Raw genomic sequence first — 11,705 nt, 5'->3', positions numbered from 1 at the left:
CATTTCGTGATGGTTCGCGACTCCCTTCTGAGAAGTAGAACTGTGTATTGCATAAACTGACGTTTTCCAACTTTTGGCTGGATTTTTCAAATAGCAGGCAATTTTTTTATTTTTTTTCACCTATACATTCTCAAAGCTCAATTGTGAATATAACGATATGCATTTCGAAAGGGTTCGCTACTCCCGTAATGCTTTTTGTTAAAAGCATTAATAAAGTTAATTTTTTAAATATAAATCAACGTAATTGATTGATTTATATCTAAATGAAGCCATTGATTTACTAAAAACACGAAAAAAACGTATTTTCAGAGAAATCAGATGTTTACAGTGGTTTTCAACCATCGCCCGCAACTGTGGGCTAACTCCAGCCTCATCTTTTCTACTTGCTTTTATTTCACTATTTATCGACTATTTGACTTCTACTTTCAAGATCTTATCCCTCAAATCACCTGCAAGCCCTCCACTATCAAGGTTTGCTTCAAAATTCATCTTATTTTCAACCTTTTTCTAAACTGTTACTCTGATCATCTAATTTGCAATATGGCCCTTTCTTTGGCAAACTAAGATCATTTATAATGGCTATTCATGAATACAAAGTGGAAAATGTATCTCTGAAATCATTAGAAAACCTCTATTTAGTAGGTATAGTCCTTTCAGTTTCATTAGTGTACTCAACGTATGACAAATCACATGCATAATAAGAAACTGATGAACTCAAACTGAAATTATAGTTTCAAAGACTTTTCTCAAAATATTCTGTTACTCTTAGAATGATAGTACCTACATTTTATGCAATAATCACCTGACAGTGCTTTAATTTCAAATAGAAGCTCATAAATTGACTTATTGTCTCACCTTCACCTTAGCTATTACTCTGAACATCAGCTTTACATGTAGGTTCTTTCTCTGGCAAACTAGCATCATTTTTAACTATTTTTCATTAATACAAACTAGGAAATAAGTCATTGAATATAATGGAAGTAACAGTTTTCCAGTTACACTGCTTACAGTTGTCTCTGTTTATTCACCATATGCCCTATCAACTCTAAGATATTTAAACAATGAACTATTTTCATAGTCAAATGTCATAGGGCATACGGTGAATAAACTGAGGAAACTGAAGGCAGTGTAACTGAAAAACTGACTTCCATTGCATTAATTGATATATTTCCTAGTTTTTATCAATGGAAAGAAGTTTAAAATGATACTAGTTTGCCAGAGAAAGAGCCAAAATGCAAAGCTGATGTTCAGAGTAACAGCTAAGAAGAAGGTGGGGGAATAAGTCAATTTATGAGCTTCTATTTGAAATTAAAGCACTTTTAGGTGATTATGGCTTAAAATATAGGTACTGTGATTCTAAGAGTAGCAGAAGATTTTAAGAAAAGTCTTTGAAACTATAATTTCAGTTTTAATTCATCGGTTTCTTATTATTCATGTGATTTGTCATACGTTGAGTACACTAATGAAACTGAAAGGACTATACCTACTAAATAGAGGTTTTCTAATGATTTCAGAGCTACATTTTGCACTTTGTATTCATGAATAGCCATTATAAATGATCTTAGTTTGCCAAAGAAAGGGCCATAATGCAAAAAAGAGGTTTAGAGTAGCTGCTTAGGAGAAGGTGTGAGAATAAGTCAATTTATGAGCTTCTTTTTGAAATTAAAGCACTTTCAGGTAATTATTGCATATAATGTAGGTATTATCATTCTAAGAGTAACAGAAGATTTTGAGAAAAGCCTTTGAAAGTATAATTTCAGTTTTAATTCATCGGTTTCTTATTTTGCATGTGATTTGTCATACGTTGAGCACTTTAATGAAACTGAAAGGACTGTACTTAAAAAACTGTGACTTCTATAGCATTCATTGATGTGTATCCTAGTTTGTATTAATGGAAAGAAGTTAAATAAGGTGCTAGTTTGCCAGAGAAAGAGCCATAATGCAAAGCTCGTGTTCAGAGTAACAGCTAAGAGAAAAGTGGAAAAAGGGATAAATATAGAGGCAAACCTTGATTGTGGGGGGCTCCTACGTGATTTAAGGCATAAGATCTTGGAAATAAAAGTATGATAGGTGATGAATATTTTGATACAATCATGTATAAGTAAAGCTTGTAAAATAGATCATCATTTTATTACTTTCAATCTTACAAATATTTAAATACTTTTACAAAAACTGTCCTAAATAAGTTTCTAATAAATTACTGTATGTAAGATATGAAGAAAATGCTTTTTAATGCAGAATAAAAAAATATATGAATTTAGTCAGCTAGCAGTGCAAGTATACTACTCCAGTCTCTCCTACATATTCAATTTCAAATATTTATAATAAAATATAATTACTTAACAGTGTAAGAGAAAATTATAGCACCATTCGAATGTAAATAAATAGAAGAAAATATTCTTATAACTGTAATCTAATAGAATATTTAGAGAAATATTACATATTCAGTGAATATCCAAGTTTTGTGCTAACAAAAGTATTAGAGCACAAAATCCGTTAGTTTTAACATATCAAAACTACCCCAATAAATAATTTCTCTGAATTTTAACTCATATTTATAATACCTAATCTACTTAACGCTACTTATTTAAATCTAAAGCTGAAGTAACTAGTTTGAAATTAGTAAATAAAACGTTACATATATATTGAGATAGATTAAATTGATAGAAAAAGCTACGACTTTTCAAAAATGTCAAATTTTGTTTAAACATAATGACATTATTAGTTAAGCACAAAGAGAAGTAATGCTATCAATACTTGTATCCAAGAAATACAACAATATATAAATAATGATAAATACAAATCGGTATCATTAGGAGTGACTGAGCTTACAGATAGGCATACCTCTGAAAACATTGAAATGTGGCTATTAAATGTTGCCGATGAATGGAAGATTTGTACCAACAGTATTATTGCAATCGTTTCAGATAATGGTGCTAACATCAAAAAAGCTATCAAAGACGGATTCGGTGCAAACAAACATCTTTCGTGTTTTGCACATAATTTAAACCTGGTGCCATCAAAAGTATTAGAAAGTGATGATATAAGTATCATTTGTCGAAAAGTTAAATCTATTGTAACTTACTTTAAAAAATCAGTTGCTGCAATCGATCTCCTGCGAGCAGCATCAGATTTAAAACTAATTCAATCAGTTGATACCAGGTGGAGTTCCAGTCATGGTATGCTAGATAGATTCATACAATTATCTGACAAAATTGGGTCAACACTGCTGAGTTTTCTAATCGCTCCAATTATGGTAACAGCCAGAGAATTGCAAATGCTAAAAGAGTTCATTGAACTCTTGAAACCCTTCAAAGAAGCCACATTGATCATTTGCGGTGAAAACTATTTAACAGCTAGTACGGCTATTCCAATTACAAATACATTAAGAATAAAATTATACAATTCGCAGCCTGAAACACATGAAGGAATTAAGATGAAAGAACAACTGATTGAACAATTTGAGCTACGCTTTGGTGAAATTGAAAAGGAAACAACTCTAGCTCAGCAACTATATTTTAGATCCTAGATTTAAAAAAATTCATTTTAAAGATCAATCTGCTTATTCTAATGTTATCAATAAATTAGCAGGGATTTTAAATCAGACAAACTCAAATAAAGATGACTGCGATTTACCTAATATTAATGTAAGTACTGATAGTTTTTGGTTTTATCATGAAAATTTACTAAATGAAGTAAATTCAAGAGAGAGCAGTAACTCCAGTGAAATACCAGAAGATTTCAGATACTACCTGAGCCAGCCACTAATTCAAATGGATTCCTGTCCAATACAGTATTGGAAAGCCAATAGTAATGCGTTGCATAAACTAGGAAGAAAATATTTAGCAGACATCGCAACATCTGTTCCATGTGAAAGACTATTCTCCAAGACTGGTCGAATAATGAGTGAAAGCAGAAACCATCTTAACAGTGAACACTTGCAGCAGCTAATATTCTTAGGTTCCTTATCTTTGGATGATTGGACATTATAATTCTATTTCTAAAAGTCTGTCAAACATGAAATTATTGAACCTCAATACGATTATCAAATATTATATGAATTTAACTGTTAAAAAATAAGTAGTATAATTCACGTTATATGTAATTTTGTTTATTCTTTATTATAAATACAAAAGTATACATTTTAAATTTAATAATTGTAATGTAATTATCCATTTCTGGCGGTCACTACACAAAATATACACATAGAAGAAAGGTTAAGTTAAATAATTTGTATAAACTAAAACATATTTACCATTAATATCGATATTATCGAAATATCGATACACTGACTTCGATATATCATATGTATCGATAAGTCTGTTCGTAATACGTATCGATACAAAATATCGATATAATTGGATGATTTGGTACCCGGCCCTAGGTCCTACAAAATTTTTTAAGAGGAGTATACTTTCTACCACTTATATGAATATGACTGATGCGGGACGATATTCACGCATACGCAAAATAAAATTGAAAGAGCTCTATGGGCAAGAGGCAGTTCCATGTTGCTTTTAATGATTTAACTAATATTTGTTTACCTAATGTCAAAATGCAATGTGGAAAGTGTTATGATAAATGTTCAATTAGAAATCAGATAAGTATTTTATTATAAACATTAAGGTATAATTTATTTAATTGAAAGAAGTTGATTCTTTGCTGTATGTGTTTTGCAGATTGCTTTTGTAAAACCTGCTATGTAGAGGAATACAAAAAATATGTCAATCTGTACCAAGATAGAGTAAGCGATGGATGGCTTTTGGAGTGGTTTAATTGTATATAATCCCAACTGAATCATTTGTGAGGTATTTGTGCGTAAATTTCACAAGATCGTTAGAAGGAGTCTTGATTTTCTCATCAAATTTTCTACAATCTAACCATATCAGATAAAGATTTTGTTTTTCTCATCAAAATGTAATTTTAACATGTCAAAGTAAATGTTTTGTGATACTTTGTGTTACATTTTTTTGCAGATTTAATCTTTATTTAATTTAACGAAGTTGATTCTTTGCTCTAAGTTTGTTGTAGATTTGATTTTATAAAACTGGATTGACAGAGGAATATAAGAGATATCAAGCTGTACCAAGACATATATTAATCAATGGATAGCTATTGCAGTGGTGTTTTTACACAAATTTGCAAGCAAATCATTTGTGAGGAAATGGTATGCAAAATTCACCAATACGTTGAAAGGAAAAATTGTTTCTTTCTACAATCCATCCATATCAGATAAGGCTTCTTGTTTCTTATCAAAGTGTAATTTTAACATGTCAATGTAAACGTTATGTGATGCTTTTGTGTTATTTTCTCTTTGCATATTTAATATTTATTTAATTTATAAGAAGCTAATTCTTTGTTCTATGTGTGTTGCAGATATATAGCTTTTATGAAACCTGATTTTTAAAAGGAATACAGGATACATGCAATTCATGCAAAAGTTTTATATATCAAGAGCTATATATGTATAGATACATGATTTAAAAATTATAGTCTTAATATAACTTCATCTTTGTATATGAAATTTGCACTTTCATACGATTGGTTCTTTTTGTATAATTTGTGTAAAATTAATACTAAAATCTGAATATATTAATCGGACATTTTATTCCAGAATATTAATAACGCAATGTTAATGTTTCCTAGTAACATGACATAACTTGCAAATATCTTTTATATTCTGTCTTTCTTTGTGTTTTGATTTAATTCTAAATAAAAAAGATAATTGAAAAATATTTGTAGTGATCATATATGTACAATATACCTTCTTTATCTTTATAAATTGTTTATTAGTTTATATATTGTAATTAAAAATAGGCATATTTTGATAAAGGTGCGGATAACTCTTCCATGTAAAATTAAGCATAATAAGTTTTTTAGAAATTGAAACATGATATATCTAATTTTATAAATTAAATATTCGTGAGATATATATTGTTTATTTAACTGAACTAGAATTCTTGCAAAAACAATAACACAGTTTTCGTTCTTTTTCATCCTAATAGGTAGACAGATATTTTTCGTTCTGTCTCTTCTTTAGAAAAAGAATAGTAATTTATTTTTAAATGTATGGATAAATTTTAAATCCAAGATAGTTTTATAAGATTTAAAATTTATCCATACATTTAAAAATAAATTACTATTCTTTTTCTAAAGAAGAGACAGAAAGAAAAATATCTGTCTACCTATTAGGATGAAAAAGAACGAAAACTGTGTTATTGTTTTTGCAAGAATTCTAGTTCAGTTAAATAAACAATATATATCTCACGAATATTTAATTTATAAAATTAGATATATCATGTTTCAATTTCTAAAAAACTTATTATGCTTAATTTTACATGGAAGAGTTATCCGCACCTTTATCAAAATATGCCTATTTTTAATTACAATATATAAACTAATAAACAATTTATAAAGATAAAGAAGGTATATTGTACATATATGATCACTACAAATATTTTTCAATTATCTTTTTTATTTAGAATTAAATCAAAACACAAAGAAAGACCGAATATAAAAGATATTTGCAAGTTATGTCATGTTACTAGGAAACATTAACATTGCGTTATTAATATTCTGGAATAAAATGTCCGATTAATATATTCAGATTTTAGTATTAATTTTACACAAATTATACTAAAAGAACCAATCGTATGAAAGTGCAAATTTCATATACAAAGATGAAGTTATATTAAGACTATAATTTTTAAATCATGTATCTATACATATATAGCTCTTGATATATAAAACTTTTGCGTGAATTGCATGTATCCTGTATTCCTTTTCAAAATCAGGTTTCATAAAAGCTATATATCTGCAACACACATAGAACAAAGAATTAGCTTCTTATAAATTAAATAAATATTAAATATGCAAAGAGAAAATAACACAATAGCATCACATAACGTTTACATTGACATGTTAAAATTACACTTTGATAAGAAACAAGAAGCCTTATCTGATATAGATGGATTGTAGGAAGAAACAATTTTTCCTTTCAACGAATTGGTGAATTTTGCATACCATTTCCTCACAAATGATTTGCTTGCAAATTTGTGTAAAAACACCACTCCAATAGCTATCCATTGATTAATATATATATGTCTTGGTACAGCGTGATATCACTTATATTCCTCTGTCAATCCAGTTTTATAAAATCAAATCTACAACAAACTTAGAGCAAAGAATCAACTTCGTTAAATTAAATAAAGATTAAATCTGCAAAAAAATATAACACAAAGTATCACAAAACATTTACTTTGACATGTTAAAATTACATTTTGATGAGAAAAACAAAATCTTTATCTGATATGGTTAGATTGTAGAAAATTTGATGAGAAAATCAAGACTCCTTCTAATGATCTTGTGAAATTTATGCACAAATACTTCACAAATGATTCAGTTGGGATTATATACAATTAAACCACTCCAAAAGCCATCCATCGCTTACTCTACCTTGGTACAAATTGACATTTTTTGTAATCCTCTACATAGCAGGTTTTACATAAGCAATCTGCAAAACACATACAGCAAAGAATCAACTTCTTTCAATTAAATAAATTATACCTTAATGTTTATAATAAAATACTTATCTGATTTCTAATTGAACATTTATCATAATACTCTCCACATTGCATTTAGACATTAGGTAAACAAATATTAGGGTGCGTTCAGGAAGACGCTATTTAGCACTATGCAGCGCCATTAACTGTTCGAGGAGCTGCTCCATAGCGCTAGCAAATGCTACCGTGACGTCACTGTTTATGATGTTTTACGTCATATTCCTGCGCTACGAATGCTATTCCTTGCGAGGTAGTACATTAGTAGCGGTCAGTAGCATTAGCGCTAAAATTGCTCTACGAACAGACGGTAGTGCTGGCGGGTACACTGATATTTTTAAAAATGGATTCCGACAAGTCAATAATTATAGCAGCAGTAAGTGATGAAATTATGGATTCATCTTCGTCTTCTGATGACGATGATGTAAATTATGAATTACTTCGGGGTTTATGCTACAGTTTTAGGCAAAAATTATGTGTTCCCCGGATAGAAAAATATGTTGAAGAAGTAGTAATCAGGTTCAGTAGGGAACAATTTAAATCTAATTTCAGGTATTTATTATTAATATTAATTTCATTTAAAGAATAGTAGTATTATATGAAAGTAGTACTTGAATTTGTATGGTGCTCATAATAATAATATATGTATAATTCTAATAATTACATGAATATTCGCAGTAAATAAAACTAGATTTTTATCCTTTGTATTGAATATTTAACACGTATTAATTTTTTTGTAAGCAGAGCAAGGTCTATATTTGTATATTATAAAACCGAAAAATATACGTGAATTATGAATTTTATAATAATTTATTGTATAGATTGAAATTAAAATAAAATTTACAATTATATGCTAAAATCTGTTTTTCTTAGTATAATATTTTATGCACTATGATTTTAGAATGTATCCTGAGACATTCAATCATATATTAAATATGATTGAACATAATTTAGTAAGAAAAGTAAGTGGTGCTCCCATGATTTGTCCACGTACCCAATTCCTTCTTACCCTATGGAGACTCGGTACTCCTGACTCCTTTAGGTAACACACCACTTTAATTTATTTTTAATTTCTCTTTATATTATGTATTTTTTGATGTTATTAAGTAGGAATAACAAAGAAAGAGTGCTTTTTGTGGTAAATTTAATATGTTCGCAGAACATTCAATTGAATAGTTAATACCTTATCTTTAGGTCAATATGTGAAAGGTTTTATGTTGGGAGGAGTACATCATTGTATGTTACTCGACGGGTTGTTAATGAACTTGTTCAAATTGCACCCTACTTTATTAAATGGCCATCAGAAAGTTACGCTGAAGAAGTAGCTAATGGTTTTAGGAATATAAGCGGTTTCCCTGGGATAATTGGTGCCATAGATGGCACACACATACAAATTCCTGCACCAAAGGATAATCCTGCATCTTATGTTAACCGAAAGGATATTATTCGATACAGCTTCAAGTATGTTGATTTATATTTGAATAGTCTACATTAAATATGGAATATACTATACAATTATGTTATTCCTTTTGGAGTTTAATACATTTAAATTAAATTAAAAGCTTGAAGGTAGAACAATATAAAAATGTATGACAAATTTTTTTAAGGCTGTATGCGACCATTAGTGCAGATTTACCCATATCTATACAGGGCAGGTAGGCTCGGTGCATGACCAACGAGTTTTGAGACAGTCGGAAATTCAAGATTACTTGGGTGATACCACAAAATTTTCAATTGACAGTCACTTGGTTGGTGACTCAGCATATAAGCTCCATGAAAATTTACTTGTTCCCTACAGGGATAATGGCCATTTGACACAACGACAAAAAAATTATAATTTTTGTCATTCTTCAGTAAGAATCTGTATTGAACGAGCATTTGGATTATTAAAAGGAAGGTTTCGTAGCCTCCTTAATATGTTTGCAATGAATCGTACAGATCTTGTTCCCATGCACATACTTGCATGCTGTGTGCTTCATAACATTTGCATTATGTAAAATGACGAATTATATATAAATGACACAGATATAGAAAATAGTAATGTGCATAATTTATCACAAAATAACTTAAGTATACCCCAAGTTGCAATAACTAAACGAGACTCAATTTGTGCACTTTTACAAATGCATGATGTTTAAAATGGAATATTATTTTTTTATTCGATTCTTTTATAATAAAAAATTAATAAACCAATTATGTTCTATTAAACTTTTATTATATATTTTTAAAATAATTTTGTATATAACAAAGAATTATATTAATTATGTTTAATAATTTCATCTAACTTGTCTAGTAGTTTTTGCTTCATATCCATCCTTTCTTTGTGACGTTTATTTTTATTTTCTTCAGTCTTTTTCATTTCCATTACTATTATTTCTGGATCGAAAGATTTACGTTTACCTAAAATACACATGTAAGTATAAGAATATTATAAATTAAAAATAAAATTATAACAAATTATAAAAATCATCAGGAATACATACAAATATTTCTGCATATAATATAGATTCGATGTAAAAGTTGAAACAAACATTGCCATAATACTCAAAATATTATTAAACTTATATGTAGTCAACCCTTTCGATTATTCCTGCTATTTTTTTAAAAAATTATTTTTTAACTTACGTGATTTGTAATTTTTGTTTTCTTTACTCACATTGCCTGTGGACAATAGTTCTGACTTCTTTGTTACATTTCCGGTTGATGATATTGTTGATACAGGCATCATATAAGGCTTCTCACCTATTAGGCTTTCCATAACCTAAGAAATATTGCAATGAAATTATAACACATTCCTTTATATGCATATATTAGGAAAAATAATATATTAATAGAATTTTAATACAATTCCTTACGTCAAAATAACTCCACTGCTTATTTGAGTTCCCTGATTTTTTATTATGGTCTTTGATCCCTTTGTATGTTCTTTTCATACAATTAAATTTTGTCATGCATTGTCTGCCGGGGTAGGGGTTAATCTCGCCCAAAATTTTTTTAGAACGCGTGCACCTCTCTAGACAGTTGCATGAATATGGCGACAGTCTGACAGTTCAGTAGTCTGCTTTAAAACTTCATTAAAATATCTAATAGTGACATATGGTTGAATGCAGTATTATTAAAGCTAAAGAGATCAATAAATAATAAAGGAATTATACACACAAAGTATATTTTCAACATAAATAATTGGAAAATGTATCAGATAAGTGCTTATACATAAATTAAAGCGTTATATGTAAACGAAAGAGTGAATTACTTTGTGTATATTATTTGTTACAGGTTCAAAAATATGAAGAAAATAATGATTAAATTTTATAAACTGTAAAATATACTGCCCAAGTTTGGCAATGGCATATTATAATGCTGAGATAGAAACGACAGTGGTACTCTCAGTATAATTTGGACAAGTTTAACCACCATCGTGGCGTAGGATGCAAGGTAGGCAAATCAAACTTTACATAAATGAATGCTGTATTTCAGTAATAATATATGTTCCTTTGATTAAAATCATGAAATTGTGTAAAAATAGAGTACAGAATATCTGAATTTGAAATAGAATAATTAAATTAATTTATTCTTGCTACAAATTGGTTTCCTGCAGATTTCCAAACATTGTAAGTAAATAACATTTCATTTTCAGGCAAAGAAATATATAAATGTTACATAATGGACAAAGAACAAGTAAAAGATATGGAAAAAGCAGTCACATGGCGAAGAAAGTTAAAGGCTGTAGAAAGGGAGGAAAGAAAAGTAGCAGTTAATAAATATGATGACTAATTTACATATGACAAAGAGGAATGAACTCCTTACGGTTTAATAAGTAATGGCTAGATAGCTCAAATACAAACGATTTAAGTACAAACAGTAAACTCTGGAAAACTCAACATCATCATCCCAGATAGCCTTATCCGATTGTGCAAAAGTAAACGAAATTCTGCTACAAAATCCAGTCAACAAAATGACACCATATTGGAAACAGAACCTGACTTGTCAGTTTCTGCTAACAGATTAACAACAATATGATATCGCTTTATGCGACAGAACCTATAGTACATTTGTAGCAGAAACGCAAGTGAACCTGCAGCAGATTTGCAGCAGAAACACAGCAGACTCTGCGTACTTGATTTAAATGTCTTACGCCGTATGACG

General features: G+C 29.2%; 1 protein-coding gene and 1 pseudogene across 1 annotated transcript; both read left to right on the top strand.

The window, feature by feature from the left end:
* Window positions 1-575: 575 nt before the first annotated feature.
* LOC136777883 (E3 SUMO-protein ligase ZBED1-like) lies at window positions 576-3,992 on the top strand. Its single transcript, XM_066734464.1, has 3 exons — window positions 576-638; window positions 2,726-3,476; window positions 3,553-3,992. Exons 1-3 carry the CDS (start codon window positions 576-578, stop codon window positions 3,990-3,992), a joined length of 1,254 nt encoding a protein of 417 aa, XP_066590561.1.
* A 3,910-nt stretch (window positions 3,993-7,902) lies between these two features.
* On the top strand, window positions 7,903-9,697 carry LOC136777882 (putative nuclease HARBI1; annotated as a pseudogene).
* Window positions 9,698-11,705: the final 2,008 nt, after the last annotated feature.

The sequence above is a fragment of the Prorops nasuta genome, unplaced genomic scaffold (assembly GCF_024137725.1).
Source record: "Prorops nasuta isolate Cenicafe-Biocafe unplaced genomic scaffold, Cenicafe_Pnas_1.2 PNAS00012, whole genome shotgun sequence".
Classification (NCBI taxonomy): domain Eukaryota; kingdom Metazoa; phylum Arthropoda; class Insecta; order Hymenoptera; family Bethylidae; genus Prorops; species Prorops nasuta.
This window is presented reverse-complemented; position numbering and strand designations above follow the sequence as displayed.

What these genes read in the sequence shown, in the direction of transcription:
- LOC136777883 (XM_066734464.1), top strand. Translation starts at nt 576, where the DNA reads ATGGCTATTCATGAATACAAAGTGGAAAATGTATCTCTGAAATCATTA. An exon ending in CATTAGAAAACCTCTATTTA is followed by an intron (nt 639 to 2,725) that starts GTAGGTATAGTC and finishes TGACATTATTAG; the next exon opens with TTAAGCACAAAGAGAAGTAA. An exon ending in ACAATTTGAGCTACGCTTTG is followed by an intron (nt 3,477 to 3,552) that starts GTGAAATTGAAA and finishes TTCATTTTAAAG; the next exon opens with ATCAATCTGCTTATTCTAAT.